Source organism: Pelodiscus sinensis, chromosome 11, assembly GCF_052426305.1.
Source record: "Pelodiscus sinensis isolate ZL-2025 chromosome 11, ASM5242630v1, whole genome shotgun sequence".
In the NCBI taxonomy this organism is placed as follows: Eukaryota; Metazoa; Chordata; order Testudines; family Trionychidae; genus Pelodiscus; species Pelodiscus sinensis.
The window spans coordinates 29,806,853-29,832,239 of record NC_143062.1 but is presented as its reverse complement, the minus strand read 5'-3'; the positions used below and the strand labels follow the sequence as shown (position 1 = coordinate 29,832,239).

General features: G+C 44.5%; 2 protein-coding genes across 5 annotated transcripts in view; one reads left to right on the top strand and one right to left on the bottom strand.

The window, feature by feature from the left end:
* Window positions 1-1,745: 1,745 nt before the first annotated feature.
* Window positions 1,746-24,345, top strand: ZXDC (ZXD family zinc finger C). Of its 3 annotated transcripts, none has more exons than XM_075938774.2 (10): window positions 1,749-2,885; window positions 4,293-4,445; window positions 6,660-6,738; window positions 6,878-7,008; window positions 10,327-10,497; window positions 12,188-12,873; window positions 13,625-13,709; window positions 16,867-17,036; window positions 20,510-20,611; window positions 22,187-24,345. In XM_075938774.2, exons 1-10 carry the CDS (start codon window positions 1,778-1,780, stop codon window positions 22,271-22,273), a joined length of 2,772 nt encoding a protein of 923 aa, XP_075794889.2. In that variant the 5' UTR covers window positions 1,749-1,777; the 3' UTR covers window positions 22,274-24,345. The 3 variants fall into 3 exon arrangements, 2 of the variants coding, with proteins under 2 accessions (XP_075794889.2, XP_006131322.4); XM_006131260.4 differs by having other exon boundaries at window positions 16,864-17,036; XR_012906477.2 differs by lacking the exons at window positions 16,867-17,036; window positions 20,510-20,611; window positions 22,187-24,345 and having other exon boundaries at window positions 1,746-2,885; window positions 12,188-13,011.
* Window positions 23,485-25,387, bottom strand: part of CFAP100 (cilia and flagella associated protein 100) — a 31,204-nt gene continuing 29,301 nt past the window's right edge. For both annotated transcript variants that reach the window (XM_089781224.1, XM_089781223.1), the window contains exon 16: window positions 23,485-25,067. In XM_089781224.1, coding sequence (XP_089637350.1) covers window positions 24,954-25,067 — 114 coding nt within the window. In that variant the 3' untranslated portion in view covers window positions 23,485-24,953. The remainder of the gene's footprint in view (window positions 25,068-25,387) is intronic.

Here is a 25,387-nt window from a genome sequence, read left to right as displayed (position 1 = left end):
TTAACGGAAAACTTTTCTGTTAAAAGCATTTCCGGAAAATCATGCCAGTCTAGACGTAGCCCTTAGTTGTGAATGCCTCTCATGATTTTATTGTGAGCCTTATGTTTTTCTGTGTTTTTAACCTCCTTCAGAAAAGCTCTCTCATAATTTTTTGCCCCTGTTCCAAAGGGTTGCCATCCTCCATGGCTACGTCTACACTGGCCCCTTTTCCGAAAGGGGCATGCTAATTTCACAGGTCGTAATAGGGAAATCCTACTCTTATTCCTACTTCAAAGTAGGAATAAGAGATCCTCCGGAAAAGGGCTTTTTTTCCGGAGGATCGGGGCCAGTGTAGACGCTCTTTTCCGGCTTTTCTAAAAGCCGGAAAAAAGCGGCGGACATTTTTATTTAAATGCCGCGGGGGATATTTAAATCCCCTGCGGATTTCCCTATTACAACCTGTGAAATTAGCATGCCCCTTTTGGAAAAGGGGCCAGTGTAGACGAGCCCCATCAGTTTCAATAGGACTGAAGCCTCAGTCAAGATGGCCAGCATTTTCCTACAGACTTTGCACAAGAAGGTGTGGCTACCCCTAATAATGATGTCCAATGTTTGCAATGGAAGGGAAGCTAAACTGCTGTAGGAAACTGTGGAAAGGAGCAGGATGGAGATTGGGAATGGGAGATGGGACTGTGGGGGGAGAGAGGAGGATGTATAGGGATGGAATGGGCAGCAGCAGAGAATGCTGTTTATATTTACTTATTCCCACAATATAAGAACTAGGGGTCATCAAATGAAATTAATAGGGAGCTGGTTTAAAACAAACAAAAGGAAGTTTTTCTTCACTCAGCGCACAGTCAACCTGTGGAACTCCTTGCCAGAGGATGTGGTGAAGGCTAGGATTTTAATAAGGTTCAATAAAGAGCTAGATAGATTCATGGAGGTTAGGTCCATCAATAGCTATAAGCCAGGACTGGTAGGAATGGTGTCCCAAGCCATTTTTGTCTGGAAATGGGTGACAGGAGAGGGATCACGTGAGGATTACCTGTTGTATTCCCTCCCTCTGGGGTATGTGGTATTGTATCGGTCACTGTCGGCAAACATGATACCAGGTAGCTGGACCTTTAGTTTGCCTCAGTGTGGCCGTTCCTATGTTCTTAATGGGGAATATGAAGTAGCAGGATCAGAGGGGCTCTGCAGGACAGGAGGAAGGCTGAGGCTATGGAAGGACAATGTGAGAGGTTGGCTCTGGAGGGCCAAGGCAGTGAGTAGAGTGGCATGGCAGCTCCTCAACCCCAGGGTTCAGTGGAGAACAAGTAGCGTCACCGGCACTGGCACGACCAGCAGGAAGGGGCGAGCTAGGGGGCACAAGCCAAGCGGAGTTTACATCTCACAGACCAACCCACCCGAGTGTTTATCCGACTCCACTAGTAAACCCAGTGCAGGCTTTGGGGCGGCATGGGCTGGGGGCAGGGGAGCTGCCACACCCGCCAGGCTTTGCTCCTGCCTGCGCCCAGTGCCCGATCCCCCCCGCCACAACTCTGCTCCCAGCCCCAGCTCTAGGGACTGCTATAGCTGCGGGCCGGGAGAGGCAACCGCGACAAGCCCCCAGTCTCGCTGCGCTCCATGCTTCCTTCGCTTCTCCCCGCCTCCCTCCCTGCCGTAACTCGTTCCAGGTTCCGGGCTTTCTCCCAGCCCCGCCGGGCTCCGCTCCGGATTCTCTGCTCCGGGTTTTCCCCGCCTCCCGCCAGCCCCGCCCGCAGCTCCGGTTTCAGCCGCTGCTACAGGGACCCCCAAGATGGAAACGCAGGGGCAGCCCGCAGTGGAGGCGGCCCGGGCCCGGCCCGACACCCAACATGGCGGCGGGGCCGCGGCACCGGCCGCCGCCCGCCTGCCCCAGCGGGAGCCGGAGCCGCCGCCGCCCGAGTGGGATCCGGCCGCCGCCTCGGGCCTGTACATGAGCTTCCCCGTGATGCTGCTGGAGGAGAAGCAGGAGCCGGGGCCCAGCGCCGCCCCCGGGCCCCCCGCGGCGCCCGGGCCGGACAGCGACGGCCTCCTGCTCGTCTTCAACCTGGTGCGGGGCGCGGGCGAGCCGGGGGCCGGGCCCGGCGGCGGGGAGAGCGGCCGCCCGGAGCCTCCCCGCGGGGAGCAGGAGGAGACTCCCGGGCCGGCCCCGCCGCCGCCGCCGCTGCCTCCGCCGCCGGGCCCCGCAGCGCCGCCCCGGCGGGAAGCGGAGGCGGCGGAGGGCGCAGCGCAGGCCGGCTCGGGCCCCGGCGCCTTCTCTGGCACCATCACCATCAACAACCAGAGCCTGCTGGTGCGGATCGAGAACGGGGTCCTGACCCTGGGGCCGGGCGCCGAGGCGGGGCCGCCTGCTCCCGTCGGGGCCGAGCCGGCCGCCCCACAAGCCGCGTCGCCGCCGCCCAGCCGGGCCGAGCCCCCCGGGCCTGAGGGGGAGGCGCCGGGCCCGGCCTCAGCGGGCTCCCGGGCACTGCTGATCTATCACTGCCCCGAGCCCCGCTGCACCGAGACCTTCTCCCGCAAGCAGCAGGTGCGGCTGCACCGTCTGGCGGCTCACGGAGGGCCCGGGCCAGGCAGCGGGCGGGCGGCGCGGCCCTTAGTCTGCCCGGTGCCCGGCTGCGCCTGGTCCTTCGCCACCGCCTACAAGCTGCGGCGCCACCTGCACTCGCACGACAAGCTGCGGCCCTTCGCCTGCGCCGCGCCCGGCTGCACCAAGCGCTTCACCACGGTCTACAACCTGCGGGCGCACGGGCGGGCCCACGAGCAGGAGGCGGCGCACAAGTGCGAGGCTTGCGGACAGCGCTTCCCCAGCGCCGCCCGCCTCGGAGCGCACCAGCGGCGGAGCCACCTGGAGCCTGACCGGCCCTATCGCTGCGAGTTCCCCGGTAATCGCCTTCTCTGGCTGGCATCGGGGCCTCGCCCTAACCCTCGGGCCTTACTGGGAACAGGGGGTGTGCTGAGCGCCTACGCACTGGCACAGTCCCACGCCCTGATAGACCTAAAGCCGAGCGGGGGAAACCGGCTTGGGGGCGCCCTAGGCCTATCGTCTGAGAGATCATGGGAACGCAGGGCTTGTGTGAGTTATTGGGGAGACGGGCTGGGGGATTAATGGATTACAACATTCGTGGGATATGGGGGGGTCATCTGCTTCTTTGTAACAGGGAGGAGAGCTGGTGTGACTGGGAAGGTGGGGGGAAGAAGTGACCGTTGTAACAGAATGTGCAGAATAAAATCTGATGTCAGGTATGAATCTGCACCAAGAGTAGAAACTTATGGGTTGTGGGTGTTCTGCTAATTGGTTGGGTGGCATTTGAATCTCCTAGGTGGCTGACCCAAGTGTTCAGTTTACAGGGAACACTGGTTATAATCCAAGAGGCAGACATCCTTTAGACACTCAGGACTGTTCAGGAATCATTTCAATCACATGGTTCCCTAATTAAATATCAAGCAGTGATGATCTTGTTCAGACCATTAAGAGGCATTCCCCTATACAGTGTTCTGTAACTTCAAGAAGTATGTGAATGCTTCTTATCCATTGGTGATTGAAGAAGGGGTTCTGTTTCTATAACCCTGCAATCATCAAATCAACATCTTCACACCCTGCAAAGCAATCTTTTCAGATAGTCTGTCATAGCTCTTTGTGATGATTAAATGTAGATGAGGTATTTACTTGAGCACCACTATGCTGAAGTGTTTCTTTGGACTCATCCTTTATTTGCAAAGAGAGCCAATCTGGAATCCCTTCTTTAAACTGACCCATAGGTTTGATATCATGCTTATCCTGCCTGTTGGTCATCTCTAACTAGCTTATGCTACCACACTCTTCTGTTTTACCCTGATGTCTGGAATAGTCAGTTGGAATCTTTTGATCTTTACCTTATGTCGCTTGTCAAAGAGAGACACTCTCCCCCTGCCTCCCTAGTTTGCTCTTTGAATAACAGCAGAAACAAAAAGGAAATCCCTCAGCATATCTTCATTAGGATTATATAGGGCTTTGATCATTATACAGCAATGGTAAAACATTTTTAGTCTGAGCACTTTCCTCACTGTGGTGGTCTAATCTGTTGATGTGTAGCAATCCACCAGTTTTTCTAAATGGTGTTTTATTTTGTAAAGCAGTGTATCTTAAATTTCACTGCTTCTGCTTTCCTCTGTGCCCAAAACATACCATGTCCAGATGGATGTTCGATTCCAACCCTTGGTTGCAAATCCTGCAATATGGTATAAAGTTTAAATTTCCTATTTTGTGTGTCACACTGACTGAGCTAATATGATGTTCCTCTCTTCCTTAGGTTGTGAAAGAACCTTTATCACAGTGAGTGCATTATTTTCTCACAATCGAGCCCACTTCAGAGAGCAAGAACAGTTCTCCTGCTCTTTCCCTGGTTGTAGCAAACAGTATGACAAAGCCTGCCGACTGAAAATCCACATGAGAAGTCACACAGGTATTCCTCAGGGCATTTCATAATGGGACAGCTGATTATATGAAGAGAGAGAAGGTCAAATGCAGCCTCAAACTTTAGCCATTTTTAAAAGCAGTGTTTACAAACCTAATGCAAATAAGATTTTTTTAAATGTCAATACAAACACTCCTAAAATGTTTGTCACCCAGAGTTGGAAGAGTGAGAAACTGATAATGACTCTAAGCTGTCGTGACTTTTAAGTATTATTGGCAACTTGAGCGTGTCAATTTAAAAATAAACATGGGTATACAGGCAGTCCCCGGGTTACGTACAAGATAGGGACTGTAGGTTTGTTCTTAAGTTGAATCTGTATGCAAGTCGGAACTGGCTCCAGATTCAGCCGCTGCTGAAACTGACCAGCGGCTGACTACAAGAAGCCCAAGGCAGAGTTGCTCTGCCCCGGGCTTCCTGGAATCAGCCGCTGATCAGTTTCAACAGGCTGAATCTGGACGCCAGTTCTTACATACAGATTCAACTTAAGAACCCCAGGCATCCCCAAGTCAGCTGCTGCTGAAACTGATCAGCGGCTGATTCCAGGAAGCCCGGGGCAGAGCAACTCTGCCTCGGGCTTCCTGTAGTCAGCACTGGTCAGTTTCAGCAGCGGCTGACTTGGGGACGCCTGGGGCAGAGCAGCTGGGGTGCTGCCAGGTTGGTCCAGTAGCGCCCAGAGCGGCGCTACCGGACCAACCGGCAGCGCCCCAGCTGCTGTACCACAGGCGTCTGGAGCAAAGCTGTGGAGCACGGGGGCAGCGGGGCAGCCCAGACGCGCCGTGGCTGTCCTGCTGCCTGCGTGCTCAGCGGCTTTGCTCCCCGTCTCCCTGGTCTGCTGGAGACCAGCAGACCAGGGAGACGGGGAGCAAAGCCTCTGAGGACACCGGCAGCAGGACAGCCGCGGCGCGTCTGGGCTGTCCGCTGCCCGCGTGCTCCGCGGCTTTGCTCCCCGTTTCCCTGATCTGGGGAGACATGGAGCAAAGCCGCGGAGCACGCGGGCAGCGGACAGCCCAGACGCGCCACGGCTGTCCCGCTGCCGGCGTCCTCAGAGGCTTTGCTTCCCGTCTCCCTGGTCTGCTTGTCTTCAGCAGACCAGGGAGATGGGCAGCAAACCCTGTTCGTAACTGCGGATCCGACATAAGTCGGATCCGCGTAACTCGGGGACTGCCTATAGAGCTACTTTTAACTTTTCTCTCTGTCCTTCTGCCATTTTTTGCGGCTTTACAATCACACTTGTCTCTTCACTTTTTTTCTTTTTACTGTACAAAAGGAGGAAATTGACCATAGACAAACTGCTATCATGTGCATAGAATAAATTGCAATAGTAAAGAAACATGTTAGTAATTTGAACAGTTTACAACAATAGTTGATTTAAAATATCTTCAGGGAGAAGTGGATTTTTACTTCTTAAGCGAACTTGCATATTAGGACAACAAAACATAATTGAGAGAAATGGGAAAAACCAACCTACATAAACTACTGCATAAAGAATGAAAAGTAAACTAGGTTTAAAAAAAATCTGGTTGCCCAAATGAATATAGAGCTATCTCCTGCAGTTGGATCTGTATAGATGGAGCAATGCTTCCGCATGGAGTCTCTTTGGATCTACACAGATCCAATTGCAAGAGATGGCCCTATATTCATTTGGGCAACCAGATATTTAATCAACATAATGTTTAACCAGTTAACTGATTAAAGGGGGAAAGGAGTAGCGGGAGCTGCTCCACCCCCCCCATTGGTGAACTGGTAAGCCTCATCTGTTAATGGTGAGGCTTCCAGTTAATCATTCACATTCCTAAAAGCCAATAGCTAAGGAAACTTGTTTTCTAACCAACTTAGAAACTAAAATATTTTACGTGTTTTAAAATAACTGAGGTTATGTCTACACAATGAAAATCCATTGCGGTGAGTCTCAAAGCAGGCTTGTCCTGCAGGGCTAAAAACAGCCATTGCTGGTTGGCAATGAAATCTGGGGAGGGACTCTGAGACCAGGCTTCAACCAAAGCAGGAACCTCTGCCCTGCTAATTTCAGCTCCTACAGCATGAGACTGTCTCAGAGACTCTCTGGCTGGGGTGGGGTGCGGTATGTGTGGCAGGATTGGATTGCAGTGTAGATGTCTATTATGCTTTTTTGAGACATCACAGTTTCCTCATGTTTTTTTTGTTACTATATGATTAAATGTCAGGTTTGTTTGTTTTTTAAAGGTGAAAGGCCTTTTATCTGTGACTCTGAAGGTTGTGGCTGGTCTTTCACCAGCATGTCCAAGCTACTAAGGCATAAAAGGTAAAACATCATTTTGCTTTAAACATGTTCTAATGCAGATAGTTGTTTTAAAAGGAAGTATTAAAATGATAGTGGTTATAATGCTAGAAATGAGCATGTGGTGAACTAAAGTTTGGGAAAATAACTCCCTCTTTTGTAGGAAACATGAGGATGACAGGAGGTTTACATGTCCAGTAGAAGGCTGTGGAAAATCCTTCACAAGAGCAGAACACTTGAAAGGCCACAGTATAACTCACCTTGGCACAAAACCATTTGAATGTCCAGTGGAAGGTAGGGTTTGTTTGTGGTCCTGTGTGCTGATAGCTAGATACTAAAGTACATGACATGCAGGGTCCTGCCCAATCAAGGCTAACTGAAGGACTGGAGCCTTGGTTATTTAAAGTCATATTTTACTTTTTTAACCTTTTTGTAGCTTATTTTTAAAGAACATCTAGGTCAGTGATCTCCAACCTTTTTAACCACAAGATCACATTTTCAATTTAAGTGCAATGTAAGATCTACCTCAAACCCAAATACCCGTGGCTTGCTTACTTCTGACAACTTCTTTGAGGCCCCTCCCCTGCTCCACCTCTTCTCCAAGGGTTCACCCTGCTCACTCCATCCCCCTTCCTTTCCCATCCTCACTCACTTTCACCAGGATGGGATAGGATTTTGGGGTGCAGGCTCTGGGAAGGAGTTTGGGTGCAGGAAGAGGTTCAGGGCTGGGACAGGGGTTCAGGAAGCAGGCTGAGGCTGGACACTATAACTGAGATGGCTTCTGGGTGGTGAAGCAGTGGGGTTAAGGCAGGCTTACTCCTGTCTTGGCTCTGCACCATTTCTGAAAGAAGCTGGCATGTACAGCAGTGGTGCCATGTGCTGTCCCTCATCTATAGGCACTAAGCCCACAGCTTCTACTGGTCACGGTTCCCCATTATTAATCAATGGGAACTGTAAGAGTGGTGTCTGCAGGCAAGGACAGCATGTGGTGACCCCCTGCTCTGCCTTTCTCAGGGACTGCAGGGACATGCCAGCCACTTCCAGAAGCAGCAGTTACCACAGGGATAATGACTCCAGCCACAATAAGGTTAGGCATTTTTGAACTCACTACTCAAAGAATGTAAGCATAAGAGATAAATGAAAATTATGAAATGCACAGACCAGTCACAAACCAAAACCAACACACTTTGCAAACAGTAAAATAAGTAAAAACAACAACCCGTGTGTGTGTGTGTGAGAGCGAGAGAGAGACAGTGTATGAAAGTGACACTGTGAAGCTCACTCCCTTCCCTTCTCTCTGTGTGGAGATAGGGTACATGAGTAGGAGGAGTGGGGACACATCAGTCCCCCCCTCTTCTCCCTCCCATTCCCTGCACAGCAAGCTGAAGGCTTCCAGGGGGACAGTCCCAAGGCAGAGGGCAGGAGCAGCACAACAGTGGGTGCTGGGGCAACTGAAGTGCCAGTGCTTGATAGCTTTCTAGCCAAACCAGTCAGGATCCCCTGTCAGAAGCTCCAAGATCTACCGGTAGATCGCAATCTACTGGTTGGTGATCACTGATCTAGATGAATAAATCACATTGTCCCAGACATGCAGGAGTCAGGAAAATAGCTAGCAGATCACTGTCACTTGATTTTTCTTGTCAGATATGTTGCTTCCCCAATGAATATCAAAACTGAAGTTTTTATTAAATAAAATATATACCTTTTTGAACTTTACTTTTCTTTTGATTTTCATTAGTAACATAAGTCAATACTTCCTTTAAATCAGGGTTGAGGAACTTTTTTTGGGTTGGGGGGCTGCTGACCCACAGAAAAATCAGTCAGGGACCATGCCATGCACAATTGAGAAGCCAAAAAACAAACAAAAAAAAAACCAACCCAAAAGTAAACACAAACCAAATCCTCACTGATGTGGCCTCTGGCTGAGAAGCCTCAGGGGCTGGATCCAGGCCTCAGGTTCCCCACCCCTGCTTTAGATGTAAGACACTGTGATGCTCTGTGGACACTATTTATCTTTTCAATTGACTAATTGTACTCTGTGGATAAGTTGCTTGTGAGATTATTTCGATATGTGACTGCTTATGATTCTTCCTGTACAATAAAAGAATGAAGATACCTGATCAGCATCCAATTGTTCAGATTAATCTAGGGATTGTATTTAAATTCTAGGAGATGAAAGTTCAGAAGAGTTATAATGGTTTTTTTTCCTTAAACTCTGGAGATTTTTCTTAAATCTCCAATACTTGTGGTCACCTTGGGTTGCCTCTTCCAGCAAAATGGTCTCTGCAGGGCTACATATCTGTTAAGGAATAATTAAGTGGCTAAAAGCACATGAAGAGCTTACAGATAAGACCCACGGTTTTAAAATGAATACAAATACAAAATATTGTGGGTCCAGCTGCTGCAGAAAGTCATTGAAGCACAGTCTCTGGTGGGATTTTTAAAATGGTTTAGATTATAAATGTGGTAGAAACAGACTCCATGTACCCAACTTCCCTGCTGAACAAGGAACACTGATACTTAATGCTTCATGGCATAAAGTGTTTTTTGTTCTGTGGCTGTCAGGAAGTTTTACCTCTTCTCTTATGCTTTCACCAGTGGACATTATTAATGGTTCTCTAAAGTGCCTTTGTGGCATTTCCATTGAATCATTTGGGGTTTTTTGCTGCTGTTGGATGCAGAATGTGGACTAGATGGATCAGCGGTAGCAATGTAAGCGACTAATTGCTTGTGCTTATTGGATAGTCTTATTGGACATTGGGAAGTAGTGACTTTCCCGCTGCCTCTATTATAGAGGAGGCAGCATGTGGGGGAGCAGAAGCTGGTGCTGGGGGGAGCTGGCTTAAAAGCTGGCTCCCCTCAGTACTGTCTCGGGGGAGGGGCACAGCAGGAAAATGGCATGAGCAGGGACTGAAGCAGTCCCCCATTCACACCAGTTCTCACTGCAGCCAGGGCTCTTGTACATTTTAAAGGCAGAATTACAGCAGAAGCAACATGAGCAGAGACTGCTGCAGTCCCTGCTCGTGCCATTTCCCACTGTGCCTCTACCTCCCCTGCCCCCCACAGAGATGATGCTGGGAGGAGCTGGCTTTTAAGCTTGCTCCCCCAGCACTGGCTCCTGCTCCCTTGCAGCAATGGGAGGAGTGACTAGACGCATCACTAGTTGACTATCTGATACGTTTATCCAATAAACTTATGCTTGTCAACTAGTTGCTTACATTCCTAATGCAGAGCTGTTACGTGGGTGGCTCCCGGAGCTGGCACGAGCCGGGATTGCTCAGTCCTAGCTCAAGTCGGCTCCTGGAGCTAGCTCCGCTGCGGATCTGCAGATTGGTCCTATTGACTAACCGTATAGTCGGTACAAATTGTATCCACTACAGGATTAGCCTGATAACCACATTTTAACATCCTTAATCAGCGGCCTGCTTAGGTATGGCATTTCTCCTACTCCTTTGAAATTTTGTGCTGCTTTCTTCAATTTCCTGTATTTATGTATGGCATCTGTGATCAACTGTTGCAAGTGACTTTGAGATGCCCACTAGGGAATTGTAAAGACTAATTTCAAGTTAAATCTAAGAAAGATCCTATAATGTGTTGTGTATCATCTTGCAGGTTGTTGTGCAAAATTCTCTGCTCGCAGTAGTTTGTATATTCACTCTAAGAAACACCTTCAAGATGTGGATTCATCGAAGACACGTTGCCCAGTGTCTAGTTGTAATAAATTGTTCACTTCCAAGCATAGTATGAAGACTCACATGGTCAAACAGCACAACTTCAGTCCAGGTATAATATTTTAGCCTCAAAATATGGCCGGGTCAAAGGGAAACCTAGACACTGTATATTAAGGATGTTAAGCCCTAGGCCTGTTGCTATACTTCAAAGGCGAAAATGCCCCGTGTAGCCTGTGGTCAGGGGGAGTCCCCAGCTGATCCATAGCTCCGTGCAGCGCTGCCACTTTGAAACACCGCGGGGAGCCTGATGTTGGGCTCCCTGCAGTGTTTCAAAGCGACAGCACCACATGGAGCCCGGGGTCTGCGGGGCAGTCTCCAGCTGATCCTAGGCTCCATGAGGTGCTGCTGCTTTGAAATGCTGCGAAGAATCTGAGGCCGGGCTCCCTGCGATGTCTCAAAGTGGCAGTGCTGCATGGAGCCCAGAGTCTGGCCCCAGGCTTCAAGAGGTGCTGCCGCTTTGAAGTACCCCATCTTCCTCCTCCTCCTCCTCCCTCCTCTTCCTCCCCCACTCCCCTGCCTCTTTCTGATGGAGGCAGCAAGGGGGGAGGGGAAGCGACTAGTCAACTAACCTGTCTACTATCCGATAAGCATTTGCTTATCAGATAGTCAACTAGTCCTTCACATCCCTACTGTATATTAGGCAAATACTGTGAATGAAATCCTTCCTGGCCCTGTTGAAGACTCTGACTTCAGTGGAGCCAGGATTTTTTTCTCTGTGTATGTATATAATCTTCAGTGGGAACTGTGATTAGCACTTATCTTGTGGTTTCCAGAAGCCAGCAATATTTTGAATTAAGTAGACCTTGCTCTTAAAGGTTTCTCAAAATACTCTCTTTCTAGAACCTGATAATTAAGACTAAAACCAAAATAGCCTTAACTTCTAACTTGTAGCATGGATCACTCTGAGATTATTTTGGAGAGCAGAAATGTATGTAGAAATTCCTGTATTAAAAGGAACTCCTCTTTTCCAGCAGTATGTACAAATAATGTTACTGTTTGATGAATACGAGATTCTTCATCACATTAGAAAATCACTAAACATCGTTAGTGATCTTGTCTTTCAGTGATACAGTAAATTTAAACATTCATCCTCCTTTATCTAGACAACTAACTGAAGCAAAATAAGACAGAGTTCAGAGTTTCACATTGGTAGCATGGTGAATAGGAAAGTGTGATTTTCCCCCCCTCCCCCCAGTGTTCTAGATATATGTACACAGAGGACACATTTCTGTACAATATTTTTGGATTTTTGATGAGGATGGGAGGAGGGGAAACTTATACTTGAATGAAAATATTTCTTCTGTTACAAAATCACACAATTATTGATAAGCATGAATTTGTCTTAATAAGCTCATTTTCCTTTGTAATTCTGGTTTAAAAAGGCGGGGTTAATTTAGGAAATATTTTTAGCCTGTAATTTTAAGGGTATTCTGTCTTCAGACACTTTCATGCAATATGTTTTCTTCCATATTAAATTCTCATTTATCTGGTACAAGTAGCTTGCTTTCTAAACCTCAGTTTGAGGTCAGTAATTTAGCTTCATTTATTTGCAGCATATGTAAACTTACAGGTGTTGTTGGCATCTTACCTTTTCTCAAAAAAGGTATCAGTTTGTCTGTTAGTAGTGTCTTTGGGGCTTCTGTGTATTGCACCCTTGAGCCACAAATAGTGGCGCACAACTTCCTTTTGTTTTTCATTTCTGTTGCATTTTCAAACAGTTTAATACATGTATTGTATTTCAGATCTTTTAACCCAGCTTGAAACGACCAGTTCCCTCACACCAAGTAGTGAACTCACCAGCCCAGGACAAAGTGACCTCAGCAACATAGACCTTGTGTCCCTTTTCTCCAATGTGTCTGGTAACAATTCTGGGATTGCAACAGATATGGCTTTAGTAAACTCTGGAATTGTCACCATAGATGTTGCTTCAGTAGGTTCTACACTTGGTGGAAACCTTTCTGTCAATAGCAATTCCTTAGCTCAAACAGTTGACCCTTTGATATTGGTGGCAAGTAGTGATATTCCACATAGCCTGGACAGTTCTCTCTTAATGGGAACAACTGCCACAGTTTTACAGCAAAGTACTTCAAATCTGGATGATGTACAGACTGTAAATGCAGAAGCCTTAGGTTCACTAGCATCTTTATCAGTGAAGAGTTCCAGTCAAGACTTGCATGGTTTGACATCCAGCAATAATCTAACAATAGACACTACCACTTTGACCCCTTCCAGCAGCCTTGGAGGAAGCAATGGACCTGAGTTACTGACATCAACTAAAGCGGAACGAAACTTGCTTCCTAGCTCGGATGTTGTTGGACAGCAGGAAGGCAGTAAAGTGGTGACGCAGTTTGTATTCTCCAACCCTCCAGGAAGCTACAGTGCTCAGAAAGAAATGGATCTTAGCACAGTGACTGGCAGCTCATTTTTGGTATGCAGTAACTATATTCAATTGACCCCAGATGACTGAAGCACCGTAACTTTGAGGATATTCCAGTGCTGCTTGCAACTTATGGGCAGACCTTTCATACTGATGTACCCAGTTACATAGGTTTTTTTCATGAAGAATGTAGGACTCTATATTGACTAAATATATTATTAGACATGGATTCCACATGGTGAAACATTGTTTAAAAGGCTTGAATTGTGAGGGTGGGCTGGGGAGGATTGTGTTCCAAGTTTTAAAAAATTTCATAATTAACCCCCCCAAGGGTGAAGTGGGACTAACAAGAAAGCATAAGGAAGGGAATATACGGTATGTCCTGTGTGCATTAGTTTCAGGGAAGGGTTTGGGGATGGAAAGTAATTCAAATTTAGTCTGTTTTTGTTCCCATAACTCCTATTTTTAATATTGCTTCTTGAAAACTGTTCTCTTTCCAGTATTGTGTTAAGATAAATGCTTGTTTTTAGCATAAGATGTTTCCTTTATCACAACATGACCCTATTGAAAAGGTTGATAAATGTGGAAGTGAGTTTACCTTTAAATGCCAGAGACATGCAGAGAACAGATCAGAAGACTGACTGCTACAGTGTGAAAATTTTACTAATTTTTAAATCCCTATCTACCAGTGTTAGATTATTATATAATGTAAAAGATTTTATGAGCAACCAGTGACTTGTTAGATTGGCTTCATTAGTTGTTTTGGTGACATGTTTAAATATATTGCTACTTGTTTGATTAGGAGAGTGGTGGATCTGCAAGGACAGACTACAGAGCCATTCAGCTAGCCAAGAAAAGAAAACAGAAAGGGAATGGGAGCGGCACAGGTGAGGAGGCATCTGCCTTGCTGAATCTAGTAATAGCCAATGAAATGGGAGTAAATCTCTTTCAAGTAGATACATTTCTTTTAATCAATAACAAAGTCTGATTTGAGGTGTGCGTTTGTGGTTAATTTATATGTTTTTTTTTTTCATGGAGTTTCAAATTCATTGAGTTTAAAAATTCTACTCTGTGGGTTTTCCCATTCTGTTAAAGTATGTTTAAAGTGGTATATAAACTCCTCCTTCCCTCACTCTCACTATCATTTACTGTACATTAAGGATAATCCTCTCAGAGTATTAAAACCAAAATAATTTGCTATATTTATTTGTGATTTTTGTCTACTTTTTTCCATTTCATTTTACTCAACATGAGTGATGAATGAAAACAAGTCAATTTCACTTCCAGGTTGTCAACTAGCACATTGCTGCAGTGTTAGTTTGCAAGCACTGTTGGAGAATTTATTTAAATTTAAAAAATTGAAACTTTTTTATTAACCTTTAGTCTTATGTAATACATTTTTATAAACCACAAATTTTGGGTCATAGTTTACATAACCAGCCCACTTATGTTCTCCACCCCTTAAGATCTAGTAGAACTCATAGCTGTCTTGTATGCACTATTCTTTGTCAGGTCAAATGTATTCCAATGGTCACTAAGCTTTCACAGAAAAAAATAACAAAACAGGAGATAGCTTGTGAGTTGCAGTTGCCCTCAAGGGGAGAAGAACATCCCAATACACAGATTTTTTTCCCTTATGTTTCTTGTTGCTTCCTGTCTCTGAAAATCAAGGTGATAGTTGTTAGTTATGTCTTGAGGTAAGCGAAGGATTATGCTTCCAAATTAAACATTGTGTCTTGTTTTATAGTGCTATGTATATATGCACTTTTCTTTTGAAAAATACTGTCTTGTTTAGGAAATGGGGAAAAGACTTTTTGTCTTTTATGAAGTGATCTGTAATTATCACAGTTTGTCCAAAATGCACGTCTGATGATATGCTAGATTAAAAGGAGACCTGCACTGAATTTGCATGTGTTCTGTAAAACAGAGCTAGAAAATTACCAGTTCCCTTCTTAAACAATATTCCTTATATCCTATCTAACATGTCACCTACCAATAGCTTAGCGTGACACAGCCATTTACTTTCCAAGCCAATGAATCCATTCCTTTTTTTGACTCCTTCTCATGCCTATTTTCCCTGGTATGCAGTATTAAACATGTCTGTGTAGTTTTGCACACAAGTCTTACATGTTAGAATGCATTAACAGAGTTAAATGGGCATTCATAAGTTGAGGATCCTAGTTTAATAGGTAATTTTTAAAAACTTTGTGGTAGTAAAAATATAGCCTGATAACTAAGAACTAATATGAATTCATATTATGCTTTTTAAATTTTTTTGTGTTTTATTCAGCATGAGTAATGAAGATGTTAGTTTTCTGTTTTGTTTTTAATTAAAGTCGCTTTTTTTTCTCCTGGATAATGCGATGTCTATATTGAAAAATGTGTAGGGAAATATATTTAAATCCAAATGCTTAACTGAAATTAAAATAGAAAATACAAAAATATTTCATAGGCTACATAACATTTCATAGTCTCTAGCTTTGGGTCTAATTAATTTACATTCAAATTGGAAGTTTTCTAGAAAGGAGTACTGCAGAAACAAATATAGCGGTCATAGTAGACCACAAATTAAATGAGTCAACAGTGTGACACTGTTGCAAAAAAAGCAAACATCATTCTGTGATGCATTAACAAAAGTGTTGTAAGAAAGACATGAGAAGTAATTATTCTGCTGTACTCTGCGCTGATTAGGCTTGGAGTATTGTGTCCAGTTCTGCGGACCACACTTCAGGAAGTATGTGGAGAAATTGGAAAAGGTCCAGAGAAGAGCAACAAAAATTAACATCTAGAAAACATGACCTGTGAGAAAAGACTGAAAGAATTGGGCTTGTTTAGTTTAGAAAAGAGAAGGCTGAGAGGGGATATAACAGCTTTCAAATACCTAAAAGGGTGTTACAAGGAGGAGGGGAAAACATTATTTTCCTTAACCTCTGATGATGAGATAGGAAGCAATGGGCATAAATTGTGGCATGGGGAAATTTAGGTTGGACATTCGGAAAAACTTTCTAACAGTCAGGGAAGTTAAGCACTGGAATAAATTGCCTAGGGAGATTGTGGAATTTCCATCATTGGAGATATTTACAATCAGGTTAGACAAACACCTGTCACAAATTATCTAGATAGTGTTTGTTGCTTCTGTGAGTACAGGAGACAGAACTTGATGACATCTCTAGGTCCCTTCCTGTTCTAGTATTCTATGATTCAGACTATAGGCAAGGGAGAAAATATATATATATTTTTTCAGATTAAATTTGAAAAAGTTGAATAGCAGTGTGTTTGGAAATGTTAGAATATTTTGAGGCTAAATTGCAGCCTTTTTGCTCAGCCCAACTGTTGGAAAACTATAAGGCAAAGAGCATTTCTTAAAGTGGTGATGGTGAGATGTTTGTTGTTAACTGCACTGGGTAGCACTGAGCCTACTTCTGGAGATGACCTTGTAGAAAAGAAATGTCACTGTTTATGAAACCGGATTTGATTGCCCAATATGAAACCTCTTCCTTAATTTAAACGTTTGTTTACAGGAGGAATTTAAAGTTCATATGCTAAATATTAAAGTTTTCAGCTATAGAGAGTTTGGAAACTTGTTTGACCTGTACATGTGGCTTCTAGTTACCAATTGCTGGCATAATACATGTATTATTTATGATGACCCATATCCTGAATTGGTTACTTTACACATCTATAGCACCTTCTATCCAACAATGTTAAAAATTATTTCCGAATGTCAGTAAGCACTGTTGTTCTCACCGCCCACATTGGGAAATCAGTTGCGGTCAGGAGTATATTTTGGGCTTCTCAGCTCCCATTTTCTCCCTCCAATCCTCTCCCCTGCCCCCCATGAATGTTGCTGCACTGACAGTTTCTCAGCACTAAGTTTAGGAATGCCTTGGATAGTTGCATTAACTTATTTTTTCAGTTGAGAATCAGAATACTTTATTATTATAATTACTATCTGAATAACTAGAAGTGGACAAATCCCAAGGAGAAACTTTCCAAGGAACCAGACTGTCCACCTAATTAATTAAATTGTTTTTATTTCAGCAGTATCGAGCTCTGCCCAGAGGAAAAGTAAAGGTGGTAAAGTGAGCCCTACCAGCTTCTCATCTACCAGCCATGGCAGTCGATTGTGTGGAAACATTGTTTTGCCAAACGGAGGCCTAACAATAAGGGATCCAGCAACAGGTGCACAGTATGTGCAAATTCAGCTACTTCAGGTAAGAACACATGAACAAAATATATGATAAACTTAAAAACTCAGCTACCTCCTGAAGCTTCAAAACATATGATGTAGGGCTCTACTCAATTTTCTTTCTGAATTGGCAAACTATTACAAGAATCTGACTGTCCTTTCCAATCAGATACAGTCTTTTCTGTAGTAATGTGATTGTTGCATGACACCAAGGTACTTGGTGAGTAATGTATTGCTGATCTGTTTTTAAAATGGTTGCCTAAAGGAAGCATTTTTATCTCTTGGAATGGGATTCCCTTCACACACCCATTGCCAATAATAGAAAGGGTTCTCCAATAATTTTAGAAATCATTACAAAAGTAATTGGAATGAAAAGGACCTGTTCAGATAGTTCCCCCTAGAGAGCTACTTTGAGGGAGAGGGGAACTTTATACCTTACCTTTAGCTGATAATGAAAAATGAATGCTGTAATATCAACTAAAACCCTTTGGTAAATATCCCCCTTATTCATAACCTGGGGGAAAGAGGATTAGACACAGCTAAGGTATTGTGGAGGCTGAGAGTGAAGTGACATGGCAGAACTGAAAAAACACGTGAGTTGCTGAAGTATCCTTCCTGTGCACTAAATGAGGTGAGGGTTCTGGGGGAGAAAATAGTATGTACTCATGTAACTAATGACCATCATAATGCATATGCGCACGAGAGAATCAAACCAAAGTTGCACAAGGAACTGTATTCTAGCCATTTTGTAACTTTTTAATGCCTGACTTTGCAGCCTTAATGTTCTTAATATAGTGGTTTTAATATAGTTTTTATGTGCAACTTGCTGGAGTGGCGGGGGCGGGGGAAGGGTTGGTTTTTTTTTTATTTTGTTTGGTTTTTTTACAAACTGAAAATAAAACCAGATCCATTGTGCATCATAAGGACGTTTATGTGGGCCAGCACTAGTACACTTGTAATACTTAGATCCATGCCACAGACCTTTACTATTTGAACTAACAGAGTGGTAGCAGTAGTAGGTTGTACTCCTCTGCATGGATCAGCATGGTATGGGGATGAGACAGCTTCCCTGCAAGCTTCACATATTTGCTAGCAGCAGAGGAATGGCAGACTTGCAAATAATTTAATTCCATTCTTCCATTCCAGGCTCAGGAGGGGGATTGTTCAGAGCATTCTTCTACTTTGATCCCTTTTGCCCTATAAACTCACTCTGTGTTTCATTCTTTTCACCCACACAGTTCTGGTTTCTCAGCCCCAACAGTTAAAGTTTGGCAGCTGTACGCAATTGAAAATACAGCGGTTTATAAAAGAAAATACCAAGCAAGCTTCTCATCCCCATACTAATATTTCAGTGGAGAGCAGTAAGATGTTGACTAAACCTAGAGGGGTTTAGTTTCCATGAAGCTGAGTGTAATTCCATTCAGCTCCCCTGTGCTTAACATGAGCTGTAGACTATGGGGCTAGTCACGTGCTTTCCCTTTTTTCACCTTTAAATGGGTAGTACCCTGCATGGAAGCAAAATTTATATCCATTGATGGACATATCCACAGATATAAATCTGTACACAAGGAGCTGTTGCATGGCTCTACAATGTTGGGATGTGTTGTGGTTAATGGGCAGGGGACTGCTTCAACCCCACAGGGCCCATCACTGATGAGGGGTGCTCCAACCTGGCCCAGGCTGTGGTGTGTGGGGGAGTTGCTCCAGTCCAGCTGGGCTGGAGTGTGTGCCCCTCCCCTGTCCTCCGTGCTTTCCCCCATTTAATTTACCTCGTTAAATATAATGTTTAACTGGTTAAATACAGGCAGTCCGCGACTTACGTGGATCCGACTTATGTCGGATCCGCACTTACGAACGGGGCTTTTCTCGCCCTGGAGCTCACGGGCAGCGGATCGCCACCCGTGTCCTCCGGGGCGAGAAAAGCTTCTCCCGGTCCCCCTGGTCTGCTGGGGGGGGGGGGGTCCAGCAAAGCCGCTGGACCCCCCCCAGCAGACCAGGGACACCCGAGCAAAGCTGCCGCCTGGGCGGCTTTGCTCGTTTGCCCGGGAGCAAAGCTGCCCAGGCGGCGGGACCCCCGCCGCCTGGGCGGCTTTGCTCCTGTCCCCCTGGTCTGCTGGGGGTGTCCAGCAAAGCCGCTGGACCCCCCCCCCCGCAGACCAAGGGGACAGGAGCAAAGCCGCCACGTGGGCGGCTTTGCTCGGGTGTCCCTGGTCTGCTGGGGGGGGGGGGTCCAGCGGCTTTGCTGGACACCCCCCAGCAGACCAGGGGGACAGGAGCAAAGCCGCCCAGGCGGCGGGGGTCCCGCTGCCTGGGCGGCTTTGCTCCTGTCCCCCTGGTCTGCTGGGGGGGGAGGGGATGCAGCTAGTGCGCCTCCCCCCCCCCCCCAGCAGACCAGATTTCTGTTGCGGGACGCCTCGGGTAGAGCAGCTGGGGTGCTGCCGGGTTGGTCCTGTGGGAACCTACCGGGCAGCGCCTCAGCTGTTCTGTCCCAGGCTCCAGATTCAGCAGCTGTTGAAACTGATCAGGCTGATTCCAGGAAGCTGGGGGCAGAGCAACTCTGCCTCCAGCTTCCTGTAGTCAGCCCCTGGTCAGTTTCAGTGGCAGCAGCTGAATCTGGAGCCAGTTCCGACTTACATACAAATTCAACTTAAGAACAAACCTATAGTCCCTATCTTGTACGTAACCCGGGGACTGCCTGTAATTAAATGGGATTTTACATCCATATGACTAAGAACAGCAGTGGCAAAAATAGCAGCTTGGTGGGCTGCCAGTCCCAGGACCCAGCATCTAGAGCCAGCAGTTCCTCTGCTGTGGCTGTACCACCTAACCCCACCTATTGCGCTAGTGTGACCAGGAACAGCTTCCGGTAAGCCTGGTACCTGCTCCTGTGGGCATAGCGGAGGGCAATACAGCTACATCAGAGAAAGCTGCTGATGCAGGGCAGTGGCTCATCATGCTGCTGCTTTTGCGACTGCGGGCCCTGGTAATAAGTATGTAAAATCCCATTTAATTGGTTAACTAATTAAATACTATGTTTAACCAGTTAAAGTGGAGAAGAGGGGGGTGTTCCAGCCCAGCTGGAGTGGAGCAGACCCCTGTTTGTGGCAAGCCTTGCAGTAGAATCTAGCAGTTCTGTGGATGTTGATTTATATCTGTAGGGCTCTACACAAGAGATGCCCCAGAACCACCAATTGCAGCACAGTGGTCTTGGAGTGCATACAAAGCATTAGTAGTAAAGTTCTACAGACTTGTAAGATACTTACTCGAGACACTTCTAAGGGGATTTGTTCACCTTCTACAAAAACACTGAAAACCTTTTAGGTCTTACCACTTTCAAAGCTGAGTGCCTTAGGACACTATTCTGTGCAAGATCTTAACCTTTAAGGCACTTGTCTTCCTTATTTTTGCCTGTTGTGTAGTGGTGAGAGTAAAGCTTATTGTATGGCAGTAGGAGATGCTTGGAAATCTTTCATTTATATTATGGTTTTCCCTTCACAGGATGATTCCCCAGGAGAGGGAGATTTACCCTTTCAGCTCAGTTCTCAATCTTCCACATCACATTCTCAACTTACAGCGGACTTACCTGTTCATATCCTTCAGGTATAGCACTTGAGAACTATTGATTTCAGTTGTCATGTTAGTTGCAATGAAAACAATTTTGCCCCTACACTTTTGCTGTCCTACTTAAGTGTTCTAAGACTAAAGTCTTCTTTCACAATATCTAGCTCTGACAGTGAGAGGAGGTTTGTTATTGGAGTTAGAGACATTGTAGGAGGTTGTTTTGGCTTTTTTCCCCCTCATATTTTGGTCCATGTTGGCTTTTGCCCCAAAGGGTAGCATCCAGAGAGATTCCACAATTTTTATGGTCCCCAAGAAGAGGGAGGAAAACCTGGCACCAGACTCTCTCAAGTGCTCTGCGCTTACGATTGTGAGGTTGGATTTTCAGAAAAGCTCTGTTCCTGTTTAGGCACCTAAATATGGTGTGACTAGATCTTCAAAAGTCCTCTGCACCCAGCTGCTTCCATTGGTACCAGTGGGGCTGCTGCTAGCCAAGCGTTTCTGAAAATGCAACCATTTCTCTAGATGCCCAAGTGGAAGCTCTCTGGATAATGAGTGTTCTGAAAATCAGGTGCTTGGTTTTAAAATTTTTATGGGAAATCCTAGAACTGTTAAATCCCCAAATGAGTACAGATTGGGGCCAAGTGGTAGTCCCAGAAGAAGTGTGAAGATGTCAAAAGATTCTACCCTTCCATATTGATGGGTATCACACCCCGTTGCTGCTGCAGTTATATTTTTAAACAAACACGAGCTAATGACAACTACCAGGAACATAACCCCTGTAGCAACTAGGGCTGCTACCAAAGAACCACCTCTAGTGGAAACTGGGGCATAGAGAAAATACCTCTGCATTAGTGTAAGTGTGCTAGAAAACACTACTGCTCTGTGCTGTGTAAAAATCACCTTTGGTTAGCAGTGTGAGTTACTACCTTTTTTTTTGTTTTGTTTTTTTTGTTTGAAGGCTCTTACCATGGTACTCCAGTGCAGCTCCACCAAATGCCACTTATATCCCAAAAGCAACATGGGCAAAAACTGCTGCAAAACTCTTTTGCAACCTATTTAAGAAACTCCTAATATTTACTATTCTAACCAACTATTCATGAACATGGGCAACTATGTAACTAAGAACCAAATGCTAACATCTTTGTGGAGAGTAATAGATAACTTTTTTATGACTGTTCTGGAGCTTTCCATTTGTCAGGTTAACTGCAACATAGTGTTTGAGCAAAATATTTATGCCTTTTCTAGTAGGGGGAAAAGTAATTTTTATACCTTCTTCCCAGAATTATCCATATCTTGAACAATCCTATAATCAGTTGGTGGATACAGAGCAGAGGCTGGATTATTTCAAATTCTAAACGGTTAAATTGTCAGTTTTCTTTGTTTTTGTCAACAGTAGTCAGTCAGGATCCACCCCGTCCCATTAGCATTTTAATGAAATGAGACAACTTTAAACTTACTGCGAAGTGTTCAGTGAATTTGGTTTCTTGGTATAATCTTGAATGAATTTGAAGGTAATGAAATATTACAAAAATGGAATGCTTGTGACAAACAATGAAAACCGAACAGGGGAAAACTTTGTCTGATTTCCAAACTTTGTTTACTTTGTTTTGACAGGAGCCACACAACTGCACAGAAGATGATGCAGGTTCTGATAACTCTCAGTTCACTGGAAGCACAATAAATTTACAGGACTTGGAATGATTCTTAGGAGTATTAATTTAAAAACACAATGATGCAATCATGTCTCGACAAAGCAAAAATAGTTCCAGTGTCTCAAGAAAAATATAATTAGTATGATCACACACCTACTATAGTTACATTAAAAGGATTAAAAATAAGAATCAGTAAACCCTACATGACATGGCTTATAAGATGTCCTTTCTGTCTTGTGGTGAAGGATGATGGGGGCAGACTTATTGAATTACATTATAGAAAAGTGCCATAGCTATTACATTTCTAACCAGGGTAATAGTTGTCCTGTTTCCATAAGAAGCAAATATGTCACAGATAATGAACAAATACAAACTTAAAATCCTTCAAGTGACCCCTTTAAACTTTTCCTCCATTAGGAAAGGTTTCCTACTTGAAATGAATAAGGAATTAATATCCTGAAATATTTTCCCCAAACTTGTTTCTGCCCTCTTCTCTGTTGATGGCAAATTGTGCTAAAATAGCTTTCAAGACAATGTAGGAAACCATTATAAAGCCCATAAAATAGGGCTAAGAAACAAATTAAAATCCCTTGGATAGCAAAAATATGGATTAATTATTAACTGTGAATGGGTTTTGATGCCTATGTTGAGCTTCTTCTCCCCCTCCTTCATCCCAAATAATATTTAGCTGATTTTTCTTTTAGCAAGACTTGAAAAAAATAAAACTTTGCTAGAGAACTGTATTCTCTATAAGAAGTTAGCTAATGTTCCAACCGCATTTGACAAGTCTGGTCTGTCTTAACATTGCCTGTTTTGGTGGAATGTTTGACAGCCATTCAATCTGAAGCACCTTCATTATATCTTTGTAATACAAAAAGTGTTTCCAAGTCACTAATAACTAGCCACTATCTTTGTGAATGATATATTCTGTTACTACTTGATCTTCCTTAAAATCTAGAATATCTAATGAGCAGAGTGTCCAGCTTGCCTACTGATTACACAGTTTTAGAGGAAGAGGAGAAATATTGTTAACTAGGAAGAAATTGTTAACTAGGGAGAACTGCCTCGTTTGGAAAACTGCAGTTTCTAGAAAAACAGCTGTATGTACTGTACTTAACTAAATTGCGTGAGCCTGAATAAGCATAGGGTTATATAGATTCTCAGTGGGAAAAAAAACAACACATTTTGGTTATTAAATTTTAAGGTAAAGTTCATGGTAATGTACTGAATGCCTATAAAATTATGTATAGGACTTCGATAAAGGGGTGTATATGGGTTTTATTCTCAGTGAGTTGAGTGTATGCACGTACATGTATATATTTTTTAAAGAATAAGATGTCATGCAGAAGAACATTGAGATCTTCCTAATATTGCACATATTTATTTATTTAGTTAAATACTGTTGTTGAATTCACCTGAGGTTATTCAGAAATGCTTTTACTTCCTGTGCCTTGTATTTGTCCAGATAAATACTTCTTTGTTTCTGAGACTTGAAAACTGTATACATGCTATTTTCACCTCAAACTCTGATTTGCAGGCAGTATTTTGTCCTCTAGGTGAGAGGTAGTTTTTCTCTCTGTGGTGGCCAAACACTTGCATTGGATTTTCCTATGCTCACGCCCAAGGGATCGCTAGCCTGCCTCAAGTGAGGTCTCCAAGCCAGTGTGAGTCAGTGAGCAGATTTCACCCACTTATGGAGACTGCTGTTTTTGTGTGATTATGGAGTCCATTGTGGAAGAGTTAAAGGGTCTTTTCAGTCATCTTCAGGAACACAGCACTGTTGAACAGACTAATGGGTCTTGCTGCTTTAGAGCAATCATTTATGCTATCTCCGGAAGCTGTGTCAACCCTGAAAGCCAAACTCCTCTTGATCTTCATGGAACCATACCAGTTGTTCTTAAATTAAGAAAACGGTGAAGAAACAGACTTTCTTTCTATAGGACTTAAAACTGCATCTGTTTCTACTTCTGAAAACGTACCTCACTTGGCTTTGTACATGAATGTAAATTGCTAACTGCTTGGGGCCGAGACTTAGGTTGATCGGCTTGACGTTCATTGCTGGCAATGGACATCTGAAGAACTGCTGGTGCAAAAGGATTAATAAAGCTTTTTTTATGGTCACTGTGGCATTGGGTTTGTTCTTGATGAGTAATATTTTGTAAATGAAAAGGTATATACTTATTGGCTTGAAAACTAATACTGAGCAGCTTTTCACCCACAGTACTTATTCATTTCTCTTGACTCTTGTAGGTTCAATAGTCAGAAACCAGTGCTGAAACTCCAACCCCTGGAAGGATGTTTTATTTGCACAGGCTTGGGGTTTGTAACAAACCTCTGGCTGGAAACCTGGCTTTGTTTTGTTCTAACTCAAGATGTCATCATCACGTGTAATGAACATGATTTTGTAAGACTTCAATGTTATGAAGAACCCTGTTGCTGACAGTTGGCCTAGAGGCAAAATGTAGGACGGTGAGTTTATTTTTCTAGGTAAACAGTCATTTAAAGCAATGACAAAATAGCTGTTGGCTCACATAACAGGCTTCATTGAAACTAACTACTCTTCTGGGAAGCGAAGATCAGCAAGAGCAAATGAGAGATTTTGTTGAATTCCTTAAAAAATTTGTTCATAATGCAAGACCCGCAAACTAAACAATATTCCCCAGTCAGGTTGCTACAAGGTTGTTGCATCTCATTTGTGCTGTCCTTAATTTGCAGCCTTATTTGGGGTCTTAAGTAAAGTAATAGAGTGCTTCTTCCTTCTCTTTATCAATCAGTCCTTGATCCTCATATTCCTTCTCTTTGACAGCCGGGGGCTCAGAGCGGAATATCAGCTTTCTGCCAGTCTGTAAAGAAACAAAATGCAGGCACAGCAATGGTGGAGAGGGAATAGCTTGGGTGCAAATGCTTCTAATGTACAGCCCCCAAACTCAGCCCAGGAGAAGTGGGGTTAACATGGATTTTGGCTACATTGGTACCCTGATCCTGGGCTTCTTCAGGGAGTAGTGGTCCTAGGCATAGCAAAGTCCTCAGGGCCAGCCTTTGGATTCTGGGCAGCCTTGGGAGGCTGCCAAAGCTTGTGTTGCATATTGTAGCAGGGCAACCACATCCCTTCCAGTGCTTGTGAGGGACCCTCAGAAGGGAGCTTGTCTCTTGTAGTTCTTGC